The following is a 22,111-nucleotide window of genomic DNA, read 5'->3' on the forward strand; positions in this document are numbered from 1 at the left end:
CTGAAATGTTGTAACTGTGGAGGTGGGCATAGTTCAGGATTTAGAGGATGCATAGCTAGTAAAAGAGCTGAGGAAGTTCAGAAAATCAAAGTCACTACTGGCATTACTTATGCGGAAGCAACGAAAAAAGTTCCTGTTCAACCAATAGTATATCCAAAGAAAGTGTCTGGAGGAGAAAAGAAAGATCTGATTGTTCAGAATGCTCCAAGATTAAAGGTGACACTTACTCGTGACAAAGGAGGATTTTGTATTGTTCATGGTAGAAGTTGTTAACTGTACTGCTCAAACACAAAGGAAAACGGAAAAATTCAAATAATGGTGAAAGCAGCCCAAAAGTATCTTGATTGTAAAAATGTTAATTGGGAATCAATTAAGTAAAAATTAAATGAGACACAATCTTCTCAACCTCAATCATGCAGTGGCGGCCCTTCTTTGTTATGTTAATTATTCTCCAGTGGAATGCAAGAAGTCTTATTAGTAATGGTCTAGAGTTTAAGAAATATATTTCAGATTTGACAGTTAAACCTCACCTGATCTGCATTCAAGAAACCTGGCTTAAGCCTCATCTGGATTTCAAAATTTCTGGGTATGCATTAATTAGGAATGATAGAACAGAAAGACAAGGAGGGGGAGTAGCAACTTTTGTTCTAGACAGTATAAGATGTAAAGTGGAATCAATAGGGAAGAATTATGAATCAATAGTTATTAAGATTTGGATAGAAAATGAACAAATGTTGGTGATACATTTTTATAATGCTAACAAGAAGTTGTCCATTCAAAATCTCAATGAAGTAAATGATCAAAATGTAGGTAAGACTGTATGGTGTGGTGATTTCAATTCTCATAATGTTTTATGGGGGAGTCCTAATACAGATGCAAATGGATTGGCTATTGAAGAATTCATTCTCTGGTTGTTACATTCTCTGGTTTGCCTTAATGATGGCAGCACTACTAGATATGAATGCTGTAGGAATATAAAGAGTGTTTCAGACTTAACATTGATTTCAAATAGATTAGCTGGAATTACCTCTTGGAGGTGATGAGTGACTCTCCAATGGCAGTGACCATTTCCTATTCTAATTCAGTAAGCTTTAAGTGATAAAAGAAGAGGAGGACAGATTCCAAGATGGAAGTTAAGTAACGCTAATTGGGAGTTGTTTAAAAATTTAGTTGATAGGCAATTTAATAAACTGGGTGAGAATATGTTTTGTGATATGGAGATATGTTATTCAATGATTAAATCTGTCATTATTAATGCAGCTGAGAGTTCAATTCCTAAATCAAAGGGAAGAGAAATAGAAAGTCTACTCCATGGTGGAATGAGCAATGTAGTATTGCTATAAGGGGAAGAAATAAAGCTTTTAAATTGGTAAGAAGATGTCATACCTTTGAGGCGCTAATTCAATATAAGAAAGCACAAGCTATAGTTAGGAAGACTATTAGAGAAGCTAAGAAGACTTGTTGGAGACAGTATTGCAATTCCATAGGAAGAGAGACCAAATTGTCAGAGGTATGGAGAGTTATTAAGAAAATGAATGGTGTTAAAAAGAGTTTTCCTTACCGGTTTTAGAATTAAACGGGAAAATAGCGATTATAATAAAGAAAAAGCTGAATTATTAGCAGAAATGTTAATTAAAGTACATAGTTCAGAAAATTTATCTGAAGAAATGAAAAGTAATAAATTAGATTTACTGGATGAAAATCCAGAAGTTATTACTAGGAGAGAAGTCACAAACCAGGATTTAGATATGCCATTTACTATGTATGAGTTAGAAAAAGCTATTAATAATGCTAAGCAATCAACTCCGGGAAGGATGGAATATGTTATGTAATGCTCAAACATCTTAAGTATTCATCTCTCTCTGTTATATTAAAATTATTTAATCTGATTTGGATGACTGGAAGAATTCCGGCAGAATGAAACAGTCAGTGATAATTCCATATTAAAACCTGGTAAAAATGCAACAGACCCATCAAATTATAGACCTATAGCTCTTACATCTCAATTAGGGAAAATAATGGAGAGGATTGTTACAGATAGGCTTACATATTTTATTGAGCGTGAAAATAAATTTTGTTCATTCCAGAGTGGTTTTCGGAAAGGGAGAAATACGATGGATGCAGTTCTGTGCCTAGAGTCAGAAGTAAGAAAAGCTCAAACAAACAAAGAGTTAGTGATAGCTGTGTTCTTTGACATAGAAAAGGCATATGATACGTTATGGAAAGAAGGATTATTGATTAAATTAGGGAAACTTGGTATAGGAGGTAAAATCTACAATTGGGTTTTGGATTTTTTATTGGTAGAGAAATAGAAGTTCGGTTGGGGGAATTTCTCCTCTAGATATGTTGTTGAGAATGGTACCCCCAAGGTAGTGTGTGTAGCCCAATTCTCTTTAATATATGATTAATGATATTTTTGATGAAATAGATAGTAGTATAGGCAAATCTTTATTTGCAGATGATGGTACTCTATGGATTCGGGGACATAATCAGGTATACTTGCAGAAAAAGATGCAGGCTGCCATTTTGAAAGTGGAAGGGTGGGCTAATAAATGGGGTTTTAGGATATCAATCGCAAAGACTCAAGTAATCTGTCTTTATAGAAAACATAAGGAAGTTAAGTTGAACCTTTATAATCATAAACTAGAACAAGTGAAAATAGTGAAGTTTCTAGGTGTCATTTTTGATGAAAGCTTAACTTGGAAATATCAAATGGAAGCAGTTCAAAATAAATGTAAAAAAGTGAATAATTTGTTAAGATGTCTCTCAGGACAGGAATGGGGACTTCAAAAAGTGCATTGTTGGAGTTTATCAGGCGCTCATGAGATCTACTCTGGACTATGGGAGTATAGCATATATGGCAGCTGCTGACAGCCATTTGAGAAAGCTTGATAGTGAGCAAACAAAAGCATTGAGGATTTGTTGTGGACTTTCAGAACATCATCTTTAGCTGCTTTACAAGTAGAAACTGGTGAGCTTCCTTTAAGATTAAGAAGGTTGAAATTAATGTTCATGTACTGGGTAAACCTACAAGGACATAAGTGTGATCATCCAACTAAGATGGTGCTGAAGGACTGTTGGGAACATCATAAATTAAATTGTAATAGTTTTGGATGGATTGGGAAATAAAGGCAAACATCTTGGTTTGAATATGCTCCAGTATAGTGCTACAGTTCCTCAATCTGAAATTCCTCCATGGTTATTTCTAACTTCAGAAGTTGATCTTCAATTAAGTGAAATTCTTAAAAAGGGAAAGACTCCAGAATGGGTTGTAGTTAATAAATATTTTGAAAGATATAAAGACAACATAATTATATACAGATGGATCTAAAGATCCAAATAGTGGTAGAACTGGAGCAGCAGTAAATATCCCACACCATAAAGTTTTGATTAAGAGGAGAGCAGCTGATCATTTAGCTGTTTTACAGTTGAATTATCAGCAATTATATTGGCCTTAGAATGGTTGCTTGATAATGATACTAGGGAAGCAAGTACATATATCATAGCATCAGATAGTCAAGCAGCACTATTAAGTATTAACTCTAGCAAATCTTGCAGATTAGATTTGATAATAAGAATATACCAATTATTAGTTCATCTTCATAACAATAAATGCGAGGTTAAATTTGTCTGGATTCCTGCTCATGTAGGTATAGAAGGAAATGAGGAAGTAGATATTTTGGCTAAGCAGGCCTTGAAATCAGATATTGTTCATCTGAATGTTCTTTGAGTAAAAATGAAGGTAAATCTATTGTTCAAAAAGAAATTATTAAGATTGGCAGGAGTTATGGGATAATCATGAAAATGGAGACAATTATATACAATTCAAAATAATGTAGGAGATAGTAATTATCTGAGTGGAAGGCGGAAAGAGGAAGTAGTTATGTCTCGACTTAGAATTGGACACACTGGACTCAATAGTTCGCTCTTTAAAATAGGAAAGCATGAGAATGGGGCTTGTAGTTATTGCAATCAGGTGGAAACAGTGAAGCATGTCTTGTTAGAATGTGATAAATACTCAGAGGAACGCCAGTTTTTAAAGTTGTCACTAAGCAGGAAGAATATAGGACTATCTATGATTACTCTTTTAGATAATAAATCAAATTATGTTAGAAATCTTTTATTTAGGTTCTTAAATATCACTGGGTTAATGAGTCGTATTTAGAATATGGCCAAGTATGTGTGTGTATGCCAGTGCATGCTCATGCATTAATTCATGTAATAATGAGTGTGTTAGGATGTGGATTTGCACATCCTACACATCATTGAGGTACAAAAAATTCCCTCTGTGATCTCTGATGACCACACTCCAGTCTGATAGGTGGCGGTAAATGCACCTTAAGTTGGATGCCAGCCGCCAATAAAAACAGAAGAAGAAGAAGAAGAAGAAGAAGAAGAAGAAGAAGAAGAAGAAGAAGAAAAGGACTACACGTGGTCTGTTGTGTTGAATGTTTGAGTGTTTCTCTGAAAACTATCTTCTGTCCAGTTTTAACGAGTTTATCAAAAAGCTCCTGTTAACTGCTGCTGAAGCAACATTCAGAGTTTAAAGAAATAATCGTCAAGTCAGAGGAAGAGATGGATGATCAGCGCAGACTGCTGGATTTCTCCCGGACCCCCCAGATAATCTTACACCGAATAGGTAGGAAACACCAGCGTTTGGACGAAGGTTAATGTCTGCACCTTTCTGTATGAGGATCATTTTAGTAAATGTTCTTTTCCCGTATAAATATTTTGTTAACATGTTAGAACGCAGACATGAATATTACGCTGTGCCAATGGCTTATTTATGTAGAGCAGTGTTTCTCAACCTTTTTTGGGCCAGCGCCCCCCTAGACAGAAACATGGAATATATCTTTATGTAGACATGTCTATTGATTATAGATTAATAGTTTTACTGGACAGAAATTACAAAGAACAAATCTGGTTCTTAATCAAATCCTAATGAGTCAAATTCAAAGTGTCATGGAGTCATCAGCCTCATGACACTAACACTGACATGAAAATAATATTGATGAAATAAATATATCAAATCTAATTAAAAACATAAATAAGTGATCAGTTCTTTACTGTTATGGTCTGTAAGATATATTTATTCTCAGTATTAGATGTGGTCTCAACAAACCCATAACATTTCAACAATATTATTTTACCTTTATCTGGAAGTAGTGTCTGTTTATTTTGCCATACCTCTTGCTAGATCCATTATAAGACGAATAATATAAGACGAATAATATTCACTCATCACCTGCTGCGCCTCCTAATCGTCATGTGTTTCACATCATGTGTTGATTTTTTCACTGTTCAGCGTCGGATTCTCTGTTTTTATGCCATATTTCACATCTAGTTCGTCGCTCCGTTTATGTCCCGCTTCTCCTGTTTCAGAGTTTTGCGCAATGTGCACGTCTTTTTTTTAAGCCCCTAAGGTGCAGGGCGGTCGGGAAGCATATCGATGGGGAAAAGGCAGACTGACATAAACCTTTTAAAACAACGGAAACAATTTCTGCATTCTGATTATTGAAATTTAAAAGTGCTGTGTTGTTCTATCACCCCCATTTCATACCGGACCACTTACAGCTCCGGTGTTAATGCTATAAAATGAACGCTCTCTATCGTGATATCACCCATGGAGGGATTCCTTTATTTCTTTATTTAAATGGGTTCACTTTTCAGAGGGATACACAGTGAGGGTATCGTGATTTTAGCTACCAGTGACTGGAGAACGCAGCTGCGCCAAGAAGCTAACAGAAGCTAACAAACACCGAATAGAAGAATTCAGAGTAATACAAAAAACATCTTGACATAATGCAGTTTACTGTCAAATATCAACAATAATCCCTTCTACAATTAATTTTGCAATAAAATATGATTTTAAAATCCGTTCATTTGAGAATTCTCCAAATGTCAGCTGGATGTGACGACTGATCTGTCTCTCTGTCTACGCTTTTGAAATTTAAAGTTTTTTTTTTTTTAATTTTTGTTTTAAAGAATGAAAGATTTCTCCTGCTTACTTCAATAAAGTTAACAATAACTCTTTTTCTCTGTTTTCTCCTCCAGGTTCCCTGCAGTTTAAACAAGAGAGAAGATCGACTCTGGACCAGGAGGAGTTGGAACCTCTGCAGGGAAAACAAGACCAGGAAGAGAAGAAGTTTACTGCAGTCAGGGAGAAGAACAGATTGAATTAAACAGGAAACTGATACCTGCATGTTGGTTTCTGTTGATGAGCAAACGCACCAAACTGAATCAGAACCAAACAGGAACCAAGTCCTCTTAAAGGAAGCTGCTGGAGCTGAGAAGCAAAATCAGGAAAGAAGAAAACTTTTCTCATGTGCCATCTGTAAAAAGCGTATCTCTTTAAAATCTGTTTTTGATGCTCACATGAGAACTCATACAGTTCAAAACCTGTTTTCATGTGTGAAGTGTGGAAAAAGTTTTAGTCAAAAAAAGCATTTAACTCGGCACATGATGATTCACACTGGTGAAAAGCCGTTTTCATGTGGGAGTTGTGGAAAAAGTTTTAGTCTAAAACAGGCTTTAACTCAGCACATGATGATTCACACTGGTGAAAAGCCGTTTTCATGTGGGAGCTGTGGAAAAAGTTTCAGTCGAAAATGGGATTTAACTCGACACATGATGATTCACACTGGTGAAAAGCCGTTTTCATGTGGGAGTTGTGGAAAAGGTTTTAGTCTAAAACAGGCTTTAACTCAGCACATGATGATTCACACTGGTGAAAAGCCGTTTTCATGTGGGAGTTGTGGAAAAGGTTTTAGTCTAAAACAGGCTTTAACTCAGCACATGATGATTCACACTGGTGAAAAGCCGTTTTCATGTGGGAGCTGTGGAAAAAGTTTTTGTCACAAAGTTGGTGTAACTCACCACATGAGGCGTCACACAGGTGAAAAGCCATAGCAGTATTTTCCATACATGTCCTATGTTGAGGTTCACTATTGAATGGTTTTGGTTTAACACTAGAATGAAAGACTGGAGGGGTTTCATGTCTAAAACTTGAAAAGTTGAAAGTGTGATCATTTGTATCTTCACATTTGGATTCTTGGAGATGTGCAACCACGACACATTTTCCTTCAGAGATGCTTTGTTTTGTTTTCCTGGCATATTCTGTATCAAAAACAATACTGATCAACTGTATGTTATTAACATCCTGTTTATGTACAATGTGAAGAGCAGAGGGCTCAGCACACAGCCCTGAGGAGAGCCAGAACTGATGCTGATAGCTGAAGTGGCTTTGGAGCCCACTGACTATTTCATGCACTAACAGAGTTTGACCGGACATGGACTCCCTTCCAGAACATTCTCACAAGACTGGACTTGAGGGACTGATTAGTATTATTCTATCCTGTATAGAGAAAGAGTGGGTGGGTGGATGTTGTTGATCTTAACACACTTAGAATAAAAAATACAATGTGCTGTTATGCACTAATTGTGCATTCTCAGATACATCTACATACAAAAAATTATCTGATAAGGTTTCTCTTCAAAACAAGATGAGATTGTAACTGATGCTGTTATTTGTTTCAGATTATATTAACCAGTTTAACTCTACCCAAGTAAAGGTTTTGTGAATAAATAAACATGTTTATGGAAAATGTAAGAAAGCATGGTGGATTATTATTGTCTTCAATAATTTGGTGTCTTTTGTCTTAGTTGTATTTTTCTCTTTTCTGCTGCAGCTGTCTTCTATTATGACTATAAAAAGATGTTACGTTTTTAGGCTGTGACTCAGTTGTATATTACATTTACTCAAGTTACATTTAGTTGAAAAAAAGATAGAGAACCTTTTACTTGAGTAATATTATGAATACTGCTACTCTTAAATATTTCTGGCTACTTACTACACTCTTTGAGTTACTTCACTAAATGAAGAATAAACATGTTTTTACCAAAATGACAGACAGTTTATGTTAAAATGAGACTTTTTGTTTGTACACAAACTGTCGTACTAATTTTCTGTGCCTGTTGTACTATTTGGAGATCAAGCCCTAACTAAATATCTTTATTCTTAAATTAATAACTTATTGGACAGCCTGTGTTTAATACATAACTGAAGTCACTCCATGGAAAAAGTCCCCAGAAGACATTTTAATATAAAATGACCAAAATTACAGGGAAACAAATATCTGTAAGATTGCACCAACATCAGATCTCTGATGTAGCACTGAATTATTAGCTGCTGTTCAGAAAATCATCTGCATCATCAGCCGTCTGATGTACAGCAATATTTCCTTTCAGTGCTTACACTCTGCACAACATGCAACTGTTTCAGACGGACATAAATATAAACAGTGTTTTGCAAATGTAAACAAATGCTTCTTTAAATTAAAAAAAGCAATGCAATGTGTACAAATATGAGCTAATGTTCTTTGTTGTTCTCTGAAAGCTGCTTTGGAAAACTCATTATGTCTCAGGGTCAGAAATATTCATATTTACTCTGCATAATCAGTGCCAGCAAAATATAAACATTTTGGCAGAAATCCAGTCAGAGAAAGTCTAATTACAGTTCTACAAACATGCAAAGCAATTTGTCCCTCAAATTTTAATTTTATGCTATTTAAAATATTACCACCACTCTATTAAAGACCTGTTTTGAGAGAAACACTTTAGAAACAAACCTTATTAGCAGGATCTTAAGCATGTAAATAAGAGGCAGTTGATGAAAAGAAATCCAAACAATCTTAGTTTTACCTTTTCTCTGCCTGCCTTTGCCTCTTCCTGGTGAAAAGTTCTTGACGAGAATCAAATATCAGCAGAAATGAACTGATTCAATCTGGTAAAGTGATAACATACTGAGAGTTTTATTCATTTATTTATTTATTTGTGCGTCTGATCTTATAAAAGACATTATTCTTTGAAACCCAGTGTAACTATAAATCCTGATAATAACAAATGAGTAAAATAGGGTGATGTAAAAGTTCACCACCACCTGCAGCTGCGGTCACAGTTGAGTCATTACATCACTGGAGCTTATCGGCCATCGGTATTAACCTCCATGTGACTCAACATACAGATCTTAGGGATCATTTGAATCAGAAAGCTTCATGATGCACCACCATCTGCTGCTCCCATCTCAGTGCTGGTCAAACAGAAATCCAGTCCTTGAGGTCCAGTGGCTTTTTTTGGATGTGTTCCTGCTTGAACACCTGATTTATATGGCTTACAATCTATAACTTGTTAAAAACAACATGTGGATCTATAACTCTCAGTTATACAGAATAAAAAACTGTAAAAAGCGCTGACAAAGGTTTATTCAGTTTGTGAACATCAATAAAATCCAAGTAAACATTATGTTGAGCTTTAATATTCAAGTGACAATTTGTAATTAATGAATGTGCAATAGTTTCAATCAAGTGATGCAGCATTTAACAACATCTGTATTTTTATTTTCTTGAGATCTGTTAAAAAGGTCTTTGTATGTCTGGCTGGAGTCTCTTTCTCTTCTTCCTTCACTCAGACTCAGTCGTTGGAGGTTGATAACTGGATCTGCGTGAAACTCGATCCAGTCGCTCCACAGCCACGCTCTCCAACACCCGCCTCATCAGAGGATGCTCCTCCAGGACTTCGTTGAAGTCGTCCACACTCAGCGAATAAAGGCGACAGTAGGTGTCGGCCCTCACGCTGGCCGTCCGTCGGCCCTGAGTTAGTAGGCAGATCTCTGAGCCAAGAAAAACAATCGGTTTAGTCATAAAGTTAGAAGAAAAACGCAAAATCTTTCTAAATATTTTTGGTCTAGTTTCTAGTCCAAATATTTTAGTGCACTTAAAGTAACTTTTCAACAAGATATTGGAGCTAGTTTTAAGTCCAGAATTGCTTAATATTGACTTAAAAATGTACTAGTTTCACAGGCTGATTATTTTACTTATAGTGTTGGATAAATGTCTTGTAATAAGTGAAATAATATGCCAGTGGAACTGGTACATGTTACTTATATTAAGAAATAATTGACTTAAAACAAGCTCCTATATCTTACAGAATTGCTATTTATAAATTAGTTTTGTCTTATTTCAATTAAAATTTTCTTGTTTCCTAAAGAAAAATTCATAGCAAGATTTTGGGTTTTTTCACAGTGCAAAAAAAAGAAAAACTACCCTGCAAAATGTATTTACAGTATAATCATAATCAAGCAACTTGCACATTATCTTCATTGCTTTTACAGAGTGAAATATTTCATAATTTTTAGTTTTTTCTTCAAAATGACATTAAGCCAATGATGAAAAATTACATTTACTATTAGAAATTCAGAAGAAATAGTAAATATTATGTGGAAATGTAGTGCAGTTACAGCCAAGAGTTCTGTGGGAGATTTTATAGAAGAAGGCCAGCAATAATCTGAGTTATGAAGACTCTCGTAGAGATGATAAGTAGCCGAATAGAGTTTTAATACTCTGCTGTATTTACCTCCAAAGTAGGCTCCATCACTGAGCACTAATTCCTTAATGTCACGCGGGATAATCGTGACGGTGCCATGCTGGATGAAATACATTCTCCGACCCAGCGTTCCCTCTCGTATTACATAGTCTCCCGGCTGGAAAACATAAAGCGCAGCTTGGTCAGGATCACGGTGACAAAGTGAGGGTCGGTGTTGGCAAAGAGCGGCATGTTGGCGACAAGTCCACGGCAGTAATAGCTGAATATCTCCTGCATGACAGAGACAAAATGGACAGAAGTAAACTAAGTGGAAAACACATTTCGGTGATTCTTGAGAATAGGGACAAAATGGGTTTTAATTTTCCAATATTTTTTTGTTTTTTATTTCTCAACCATAAGTATGCAAATATGACAAATAATGTTTTGTAAATGTAAAGATGCTAAGGTATAGGCTCCCATTTGCAACATTTTTTTTTTAAATTACACTCTTAATCGACCTGACCTAGAACGTTGCCATCACCATCTGACAAAATAAATATAAAATAATTTTAATGACCCTATTAGTGATATTTTTACTCATTTTAACGACAAATGCTTCTCAAGAAACAAAATAAATATGATTTAAAACCAAAAACAACAAAAAGTCCATCTGACGGAGTTGACATTGCATGACGGAGTTGACACAGAACTGAAGGTGATGACAAACTAGTGAGTAAGATGAAAAACTTGGTACATGTAAAGTAATGCAATTTATGTAAAATACATTAAAATGAATTAATTGCACATTTAAGTGAGATTTGACAACAATTTCACTGAAAGAGTCACAAAAAATCTGATGGAGTTGACATCTGACAGAGTTGACGAAATGCCAAACTACCTCAATTTATATGATGTTATTCTGAAGGAGGCCATATTGTAGCTCATCAGGTCCATGAAATCTTTACATTTTACCAAAATTAAGCTTTTATTTCTCAAAATTTCATCAAAGTTTTGTAAATTGTCAGTTATGGTGTTGACACATCATGGTTGTGACAAACAATTTAAGAATAAAAAGAAGAAAAAACTAAAGAATAACATAAACTAACCAGAGCTAACTAGCCCTCTTAGCGAAGGAAGAGAAAGGAAGTGGCCATGGGGTCCTCAGAAGTTCTGGTGCCCCCCAATAATGCCTGATTTTATTTTATTTTTACATTCTTTTAATTTCTGACGGTGTTGACAAAAACTAGGGACAACTTTCAATGGAGTTGGAAAATATATAAAAATTATTTTTAATTCAATTTATTGATACTTTTATAATTATTATATGACTACCTATTTACTGCTTAATTGTCATAATATATCATTTTAGTATTTTTTAAATTGTTTTAAGCTATTATAATGTATTGAGTTCTTCTCCGGGACAAGGGATTTTCCAGGCATCATCCACCGACTACAGTGGTGGACGATAACATGAAAACCGACCATCATAAACCTGGAAAGAAGAAGACAAAGAGGACGGTTTCTCCTGAGTTTGTGTCTTGGAAGTGGAGGTGGGTGGTTGTCGGGAGTGGTCGGAACACGGAAGGGCGGAAGTGGTACGACCAGACTGTGAATGGTTGGAAGGATGTCAGAGGGAAATGTGACAGGTAGTGATTGTGCGGAAATGGAAGAGGGTGCTGACGATGTGGAAAATGAAGGTCCTTGGCAGACTCAAAAAGCTAAGCATAAACGGAAAAAATCAAGACAACAAGTAGAATCATCTGTTTCCGAGGATGAAGGAGAAACAACTACGATGACAGAATATAAAATAATTCTGAAGTTTGTCAAAGAGGGTGTGTCCATTGGTAAGTGGAATCCAATAAAGCTTACAAAAGAAATCAATTCTCTGATTGGAAAGGTGAAACTTGTTAAAGTATTAAGAGATGGATCCTTGTTGATTATCTGTAATGATATTAAACAAAAAGAAAAGGCGATGAAAACAAAAAGAATCCTTGGTGAGAATGTGAGAGGAAGACTTTTGGATGACAAAAAGTATGTATGCGGAGTCATTTCGGGGATTCCACCCGATGTACCAGTTGATGACATCAAGTCTAATGTTTCAGGAGGGAAAGTGGTGGAAGCCAAGCGATTGAAAAGAAATAAAAATGGAGAGAGGAGCGATAGTTTTTCTATCATGTTGAAATTTGAAGAGAACAGTCTGCCAGATAAAGTGTTTGTGGGATATATGAGCTATGATGTCCGACCATTTATTCCTCTGCCACTGCGATGCTTTAAATGCCAGAAATTTGGACATGTCGCTGCGGTGTGTAAGGGGAAACAGAAATGTGGGAGATGTGCTGGGGATCATGAGTATGGGAAATGTGAGGAAGGAGCTCCGCTGAAATGTTGTAACTGTGGAGGTGGGCATAGTTCAGGATTTAGAGGATGCATAGCTAGTAAAAGAGCTGAGGAAGTTCAGAAAATCAAAGTCACTACTGGCATTACTTATGCGGAAGCAACGAAAAAAGTTCCTGTTCAACCAATAGTATATCCAAAGAAAGTGTCTGGAGGAGAAAAGAAAGATCTGATTGTTCAGAATGTTCCAAGATTAAAGGTAACACTCTACTCGTGACAAAGGAGGATTTTGTATTGGTCATGGTAGAAGTTGTTAACTGTACTGCTCAAACACAAAAGAAAACGGAAAAAATTCAAATAATGGTGAAAGCAGCCCAAAAGTATCTTGATTGTAAAAATGTTAATTGGGAATCAATTAAGTAAAAATTAAATGAGACACAATCTTCTCAACCTCAATCATGCAGTGGCGGCCCTTCTTTGTTATGTTAATTATTCTCCAGTGGAATGCAAGAAGTCTTATTAGTAATGGTCTAGAGTTTAAGAAATATATTTCAGATTTGACAGTTAAACCTCACCTGATCTGCATTCAAGAAACCTGGCTTAAGCCTCATCTGGATTTCAAAATTTCTGGGTATGCATTAATTAGGAATGATAGAACAGAAAGACAAGGAGGGGGAGTAGCAACTTTTGTTCTAGACAGTATAAGATGTAAAGTGGAATCAATAGGGAAGAATTATGAATCAATAGTTATTAAGATTTGGATAGAAAATGAACAAATGTTGGTGATACATTTTATAATGCTAACAAGAAGTTGTCCATTCAAAATCTCAATGAAGTAAATGATCAAAATGTAGGTAAGACTGTATGGTGTGGTGATTTCAATTCTCATAATGTTTTATGGGGGAGTCCTAATACAGATGCAAATGGATTGGCTATTGAAGAATTTCATTCTCTGGTTTGTTACATTCTCTGGTTTGCCTTAATGATGGCAGCACTACTAGATATGAATGCTGTAGGAATATAAAGAGTGTTTCAGACTTAACATTGATTTCAAATAGATTAGCTGGAATTACCTCTTGGGAGGTGATGAGTGATTCTCCAATGGGCAGTGACCATTTTCCTTTTCTAATTTCAGTAAGCTTGAAGTGATAAAGAAGAGGAGGGACAGATTCCAAGATGGAAGTTAAGTAACGCTAATTGGGAGTTGTTTAAAATTTAGTTGATAGGCAATTTAATAAACTGGGTGAGAATATGTTTTGTGATGTGGAGATATGTTATTCAATGATTAAATCTGTCATTATTAATGCAGCTGAGAGTTCAATTCCTAAATCAAAGGGAAGAGGAAATAGAAAGTCTACTCCATGGTGGAATGAGCAATGTAGTATTGCTATAAGGGAAGAAATAAAGCTTTTAAATTGGTAAGAAGATGTCATACCTTTGAGGCGCTAATTCAATATAAGAAAGCACAAGCTATAGTTAGGAAGACTATTAGAGAAGCTAAGAAGACTTGTTGGAGACAGTATTGCAATTCCATTGGAAGAGAGACCAAATTGTCAGAGGTATGGAGAGTTATTAAGAAAATGAATGGTGTTAAAAGAGTTTTTCCTTACCGGTTTTAGAATTAAACGGGAAAATAGCGATTAGTAATAAAGAAAAAGCTGAATTATTAGCAGAAATGTTAATTAAAGTACATAGTTCAGAAAATTTATCTGAAGAAATGAAAAGTAATAAATTAGATTTACTGGATGAAAATCCAGAAGTTATTACTAGGAGAGAAGTCACAAACCAGGATTTAGATATGCCATTTACTATGTATGAGTTAGAAAAAGCTATTAATAATGCTAAGCAATCAACTCCGGGGAAGGATGGAATATGTTATGTAATGCTCAAACATCTTAAGTATTCATCTCTCTCTGTTATATTAAAATTATTTAATCTGATTTGGATGACTGGAAGAATTCCGGCAGAATGGAAACAGTCAGTGATAATTTCCATATTAAAACCTGGTAAAAATGCAACAGACCATCAAATTATAGACCTATAGCTCTTACATCTCAATTAGGGAAAATAATGGAGAGGATTGTTACAGATAGGCTTACATATTTTATTGAGCATGAAAATAAATTTTGTTCATTCCAGAGTGGTTTTCGGAAAGGGAGAAATACGATGGATGCAATTTTGTGCCTAGAGTCAGAAGTAAGAAAAGCTCAAACAAACAAAGAGTTAGTGATAGCTGTGTTCTTTGACATAGAAAAGGCATGTGATACGTTATGGAAAGAAGGATTATTGATTAAATTAGGGAAACTTGGTATAGGAGGTAAAATCTACAATTGGGTTTTGGATTTTTTATTTGGTAGAGAAATAGAAGTTCGGGTTGGGGCGAATTTCTCCTCTAGATATGTTGTTGAGAATGGTACCCCCCAAGGTAGTGTGTGTAGCCCAATTCTCTTTAATATTATGATTAATGATATTTTTGATGAAATAGATAGTAGTATAGGCAAATCTTTATTTGCAGATGATGGTACTCTATGGATTCGGGACATAATCAGGTATACTTGCAGAAAAAGATGCAGGCTGCCAGTTTGAAAGTGGAAGGGGGGGCTAATAAATGGGGTTTTAGGATATCAATCGCAAAGACTCAAGTAATCTGTTTTTATAGAAAACATAAGGAAGTTAAGTTGAACCTTTATAATCATAAACTGGAACAAGTGAAAATAGTGAAGTTTCTAGGTGTCATTTTTGATGAAAGCTTAACTTGGAAATATCAAATGGAAGCAGTTCAAAATAAATGTAAAAAGTGAATAATTTGTTAAGATGTCTCTCAGGACAGGAATGGGGAGCTTCAAAAGTGCATTGTTGGGAGTTTATCAGGCGCTCATGAGATCTACTCTGGACTATGGGAGTATAGCATATATGGCAGCTGCTGACAGCCATTTGAGAAAGCTTGATAGTGAGCAAACAAAAGCATTGAGGATTTGTTGTGGAGCTTTCAGAACAGCATCTTTAGCTGCTTTACATGTAGAAACTGGTGAGCTTCCTTTAAGATTAAGAAGGTTGAAATTAATGTTCATGTACTGGGTGAACCTACAAGGACATAAGTGTGATCATCCAACTAAGATGATGCTGAAGGACTGTTGGGAACATCATAGATTAAATTGTAATAGTTTTGGATTTATTGGGGAAATAAAGGCAAAACATCTTGGTTTAAATATGCTCCAGTATAGTGCTACAGTTCCTCAATCTGAAATTCCTCCATGGTTATTTCTAACTTCAGAAGTTGATCTTCAATTAAGTGAAATTCTTAAAAAGGGAAAGACTCCAGAATGGGTTGTAGTTAATAAATATTTGAAAGATATAAAGACAACATAATTATATATACAGATGGATCTAAAGATCCAAATAGTGGTAGAACTGGAGCAGCAGTAAATATCCCACACCATAAAGTTTTGATTAAGAGGAGAGCAGCTGATCATTTAGCTGTTTTTACAGTTGAATTATCAGTAAAAATGAAGGTAAATCTATTGTTCAAAAAGAAATTATTAAGATATGGCAGGAGGTATGGGATAATCATGAAAATGGGAGACAATTATATACAATTCAAATAATGTAGGAGATAGTAATTATCTGAGTGGAAGGCGGAAAGAGGAAGTAGTTATGTCTCGACTTAGAATTGGACACACTGGACTCAATAGTTCGCTCTTTAAAATAGGAAAGCATGAGAATGGGGCTTGTAGTTATTGCAATCAGGTGGAAACAGTGAAGCATGTCTTGTTAGAATGTGATAAATACTCAGAGGAACGCCAGTTTTTAAAGTTGTCACTAAGCAGGAAGAATATAGGACTATCTATGATTACTCTATTAGATAATAAATCAAATTGTGTTAGAATTCTTTTATTTAGGTTCTTAAATATCACTGGGTTAATGAGTCGTATTTAGAATATGGCCAAGTATGTGTGTGTATGCCAGTGCATGCTCATGCATTAATTCATGTAATAATGAGTGTGTTAGGATGTGGATTTGCACATCCTACACATCATTGAGGTACAAAAAATTCCCTCTGTGATCTCTGATGACCACACTCCAGTCTGGTAGGTGGCGGTAAATGTACCTTAAGTTGGATGCCAGCCGCCAATAAAAACAAAAGAAGAAGAAGAAGAAGAAGAAGAAGAAGAAGAAGACTGCACGTGGTCTGTTGTGTTGAATGTTTGAGTGTTTCTCTGAAAACTATCTTCTGTCCAGTTTTAACGAGTTTATCAAAAAAGCTCCTGTTAACTGCTGCTGAAGCAACATTCAGAGTTTAAAGAAATAATCGTCAAGTCAGAGGAAGAGATGGATGATCAGCGCAGACTGCTGGATTTCTCCCGGACCCCCCAGATAATCTTACACCGAATAGGTAGGAAACACCAGCGTTTGGACGAAGGTTAATGTCTGCACCTTTCTGTATGAGGATCATTTTAGTAAATGTTCTTTTCCCGTATAAATATTTTGTTAACATGTTAGAACGCAGACATGAATATTACGCTGTGCCAATGGCTTATTTATGTAGAGCAGTGTTTCTCAACCTTTTTTGGGCCAGCGCCCCCCTAGCCTTTATCCAGGTCCCTCATCGCCCCCCACCAAAGAATTCGCAGGCTACTTTGCACTGACCATTATTTATCATTAATATTACTATCACTATTGTACATGTTTTGATTTTTATGCTTGTTTCTGTATTTATCATCAAAAATAATTTCCCAGAGAACAAAAAGCCATGGGAATAAAATTATTTTCACAGGTGTCTACGAAAATGCAATAAATGAACATTCAACTTAAAATTTGTAGGCCTAACAGCAGTCAATCAGAGTGGAAAAATATTCTTATTTTGTGCCATTTTCTAGTTGTTAAATGTTGCACAAATGACCAGATAAAAGATGTACAACATGCCAGTTTAAACTTTGAACTATTTGCAAATGACTGAGCTCTGCAACATTAAAACATGGATAGAACTGTAACTACATTAATCATAACTCTTCTTCTCTTCAGTGTTTCTGTCCGTTTCTGGTGGTGCAGCTCTGTGCTGCCTTCAGGAGAATGGGACATCAGAGTATCATCCATAAAACTTCACCCACATGGCATTATTGTGCAAACCAGAGCTTTCAGTGGAAAAACAAAAGTTCCAAGTCCTTTTAATGCCATACAAATATGAGACAGAAACATGGATTATATCTTTATGTAGACATGTCTATTGATTATAGATTAATAGTTTTACTGGACAGAAATTACAAAGAACAAATCTGGTTCTTAATCAAATCCTAATGAGTCAAATTCAAAGTGTCATGGAGTCATCAGCCTCATGACACTAACACTGACATGAAAAATAATATTGAAGAAATAAGTATATCAAATCTAATTAAAACATAAATAAGTGATCAGTTCTTTACTGTTATGGTCTGTAAGATATATTTATTCTCAGTATTAGATGTGGTCTCAACAAACCCATAACATTTCAACAATATTATTTTACCTTTTATCTGGAAGTAGTGTCTGTTTATTTTTGCCATACAGTCCTCTGTATTAATTATTGCTCGAAAGGTCTTGCCATACCAGTTTATTCCTCTGTATTTACTTTAGTTTCTTAGTTTATTCTTGCATTTTGTTCTTCATTCATTTCCATTTAGTTTCATTTGATTAGTTTATCCTCTCTTGGTTTATTGCTATGTCCACTTTAGTTTCTTTCCTCTTGCTAGATCCATTATAAGACGAATAATATTCACTCATCACCTGCTGCGCCTCCTAATCGTCATGTGTTTCACATCATGTGTTGATTTTCACTGTTCAGCGTCGGATTCTCTGTTTTATGCCATATTTCACATCTAGTTCGTCGCTCCGTTTATGTCCTGCTTCTCCTGTTTCAGAGTTTGGCGCAATGTGCGCGTCTTTTTTTTTAAGCCCCTAAGGTGCAGGCGGTCGGGAAACGTATCGATGGGGAAAAGGCAGACTGACATAAACCTTTTAAAACAACGGAAACAATTTCTGCATTCTGATTATTGAAAATTTAAAAGTGCTGTGTTGTTCTATCACCCCCGTTTCATACCGGACCACTTACAGCTCCGGTGTTAACGCTATAAAATGAACGCTCTCTATCGTGGTATCACCCCTGGAGGGATTTCTTTATTTCTTTATTTAAATGGGTTCACTTTTCAGAGGGATACACAGTGAGGGTATCGTGATTTTAGCTACCAGTGACTGGAGAACGCAGCTGCGCCAAGAAGCTAACAGAAGCTAACAAACACCGAATAGAAGAATTCAGAGTACTACAAAAAACATCTTGACATAATTCAGTTTACTGTCAAATATCAACAATAATCTCTTCTACAATTAATTTTGCAATAAAATATGATTTTAAAATCCGTTCATTTGAGAATTCTCCAAATGTCAGCTGGATGTGACGACTGATCTGTCTCTCTGTCTACGCTTTTGAAATTTAAAGTTTTTTATTTTTTATTTTTGTTTTAAAGAATGAAAGATTTCTCCTGCTTACTTCAATAAGTTAACAATAACTCTTTTTCTCTGTTTTCTTCTCCAGGTTCCCTGCAGTTTAACCAAGAGAGAAGATCGACTCTGGACCAGGAGGAGTTGGAACCTCTGCAGGGAAAACAAGACCAGGAAGAGAAAGAAGTTTACTGCAGTCAGGGAGAAGAACAGATTGAATTAAAACAGGAAACTGATACCTGCATGTTGGTTCCTGTTGATGAGCAAACGCACCAAACTGAATCAGAACCAAACAGGAACCAAGTCCTCTTAAAGGAAGCTGCTGGAGCTGAGAAGCAAAATCAGGAAAGAAGAAAACTTTTCTCATGTGCCATCTGTAAAAAGCGTATCTCTTTAAAATCTGTTTTTGATGCTCACATGAGAACTCATACAGTTCAAAACCTGTTTTCATGTGTGAAGTGTGGAAAAAGTTTTAGTCAAAAAAAGCATTTAACTCAGCACATGATGATTCACACTGGTGAAAAGCCGTTTTCATGTGGGAGCTGTGGAAAAAGTTTTTGTCAAAAACAGGATTTAACTCAGCACATGATGATTCACACTGGTGAAAAAACATTTTCTTGTGGAAACCGGAAAAAGTTTTAGTCAAAAACAGAAGTTAACTCGGCACATGATGATTCACACTGGTGAAAAGCCGTTTTCATGTGGGAGTTGTGGAAAAGGTTTTAGTCTAAAACAGGCTTTAACTCAGCACATGATGATTCACACTGGTGAAAAACCGTTTTCATGTGGGAGCTGTGGAAAAAGTTTCAGTCAAAAACGGGATTTAACTCGACACATGATGATTCACACTGGTGAAAAACCGTTTTCATGTGGGAGCTGTGGAAAAAGTTTTTGTCAAAAACAGGGTTTAACTTACCACATGATGATTCACACTGGTGAAAAGCCGTTTTCTTGTGGAAACCGGAAAAAGTTTTAGTCAAAAACAGAAGTTAACTCGGCACATGATGATTCACACTGGTGAAAAGCCGTTTTCATGTGGGAGTTGTGGAAAAGGTTTTAGTCTAAAACAGGCTTTAACTCAGCACATGATGATTCACACTGGTGAAAAACCGTTTTCATGTGGGAGCTGTGGAAAAAGGTTTAGTCAAAAACGGGATTTAACTCGACACATGATGATTCACACTGGTAAAAAGCCGTTTTCATGTGGGAGCTGTGGAAAAAGTTTTTGTCAAAAACAGGATTTAACTCGACACATGATGATTCACACTGGTAAAAAGCCGTTTTCATGTGGGAGCTGTGGAAAAAGTTTTTGTCACAAAGTTGGTGTAACTCACCACATGAGCGTCACACAGGTGAAAAGCCATAGAAGTATTTTCCATACATGTCCTATGTTGAGGTTCACTATTGAATGGTTTTGGTTTAGCAGTAGAATGAAAGACTGGAGGGGTTTCATGTCTATAAAACTTGAAAAGTTGAAAGTTGTTGTATTTGTTAAATGTGATCATTTGTATCTTCACATTTGGATTCTTGGAGATGTGCAACCACGACACATTTTCCTTCAGAGATGCTTTGTTTTGTTTTCCTGGCATATTCTGTATCAAAAACAATACTGATCAACTGTATGTTATTAACATCCTGTTTATGTACAATGTGAAGAGCAGAGGGCTCAGCACACAGCCCTGAGGAGAGCCAGAACTGATGCTGATAGCTGAAGTGGCTTTGGAGCCCACTGACTATTTCATGCACTAACAGAGTTTGACCGGACATGGACTCCCTTCCAGAACATTCTCACAAGACTGGACTTGATTAGTATTATTCTATCCTGTATAGAGAAAGAGTGGGTGGGTGGATGTTGTTGATCTTAACACACTTAGAATAAAAAATACAATGTGCTGTTATGCACTAATTGTGCATTCTCAGATACATCTACATACAAAAAATTATCTGATAAGGTTTCTCTTCAAAACAAGATGAGATTGTAACTGATGCTGTTATTTGTTTCAGATTATATTAACCAGTTTAACTCTACCCAAGTAAAGGTTTTGTGAATAAATAAATAAACATGTTTATGGAAAATGTAAGAAAGCATGGTGGATTATTATTGTCTTCAATAATTTGGTGTCTTTTATCTTAGTTGTATTTTTCTCTTTTCTGCTGCAGCTGTCTTCTATTATGACTATAAAAAGATGTTACGTTTTTAGGCTGTGACTCAGTTGTATATTACATTTACTCAAGTTACATTTAGTTGAAAAAGATGGAGAACTTTTTACTTGAGTAATATTATGAATACTGCTACTCTTAAATATTTCTGGCTACTTACTACACACGTTGAGTTACTTCACTAAATGAAAAAAAAACATGTTTACCAAAATGACAGACACACATACAGTTTATGCTAAAATATACTTTTTGTCTGTACACCAACTTTGTCATACTAATTTTCTGTGCCTGTTGTACTATTTGGAGATCAAGCCCTGACTAAATATTTTTATTCTTAAATTAATAACTTATTGGACAGCCTGTGTTTAATACATAACTGAAGTCACTCTATGGAAAAAGTCCCCAGAAGACATTTTAATATAAAATGACCAAAATTACGGGGAAACAAATATCTGTAAGATTGCACCAAAATCAGATCTCTGATGTAGCACTGAATTATTAGCTGCTGTTCAGAAAACCATCTGCATCATCAGCCGTCTGATGTACAGCAATATTTCCTTTCAGTGCTTACACTCTGCACAACATGCAACTGTTTCAGACGGACATAAATATAAACAGTGTTTTGCAAATGTAAACAAATGCTTCTTTAAATTAAAAGCAATGCAATGTGTACAAATATGAGCTAATGTTCTTTGTTGTTCTATGAAAGCTGCTTTGGAAAACTCATTATTATGTCTCAGGGTCAGAAATATTCATATTTACTCTGCATAATCAGTGCCAGCAAAAT

General features: G+C 35.6%; 1 protein-coding gene and 1 pseudogene across 2 annotated transcripts; both read left to right on the plus strand.

The window, feature by feature from the left end:
- Positions 1-6,199: 6,199 nt before the first annotated feature.
- LOC145550490 (uncharacterized) lies at positions 6,200-7,726 on the plus strand. The gene has a single exon (XM_081604403.1). It carries the CDS (start codon positions 6,202-6,204, stop codon positions 6,907-6,909), a length of 708 nt encoding a protein of 235 aa, XP_081460529.1. The 5' UTR covers positions 6,200-6,201; the 3' UTR covers positions 6,910-7,726.
- An 8,581-nt stretch (positions 7,727-16,307) lies between these two features.
- On the plus strand, positions 16,308-20,229 carry LOC145550489 (uncharacterized; annotated as a pseudogene). The gene is made up of 2 exons (XR_014086382.1): positions 16,308-17,086; positions 19,259-20,229. The product of XR_014086382.1 is annotated as an uncharacterized LOC145550489 (transcript).
- The last annotated feature ends 1,882 nt before the right edge of the window (positions 20,230-22,111 follow it).

Source organism: Poecilia reticulata, unplaced genomic scaffold, assembly GCF_904066995.2.
Source record: "Poecilia reticulata unplaced genomic scaffold, P_reticulata-male-v2 Scaffold_57, whole genome shotgun sequence".
NCBI classification, from domain to species: Eukaryota; Metazoa; Chordata; class Actinopteri; order Cyprinodontiformes; family Poeciliidae; genus Poecilia; species Poecilia reticulata.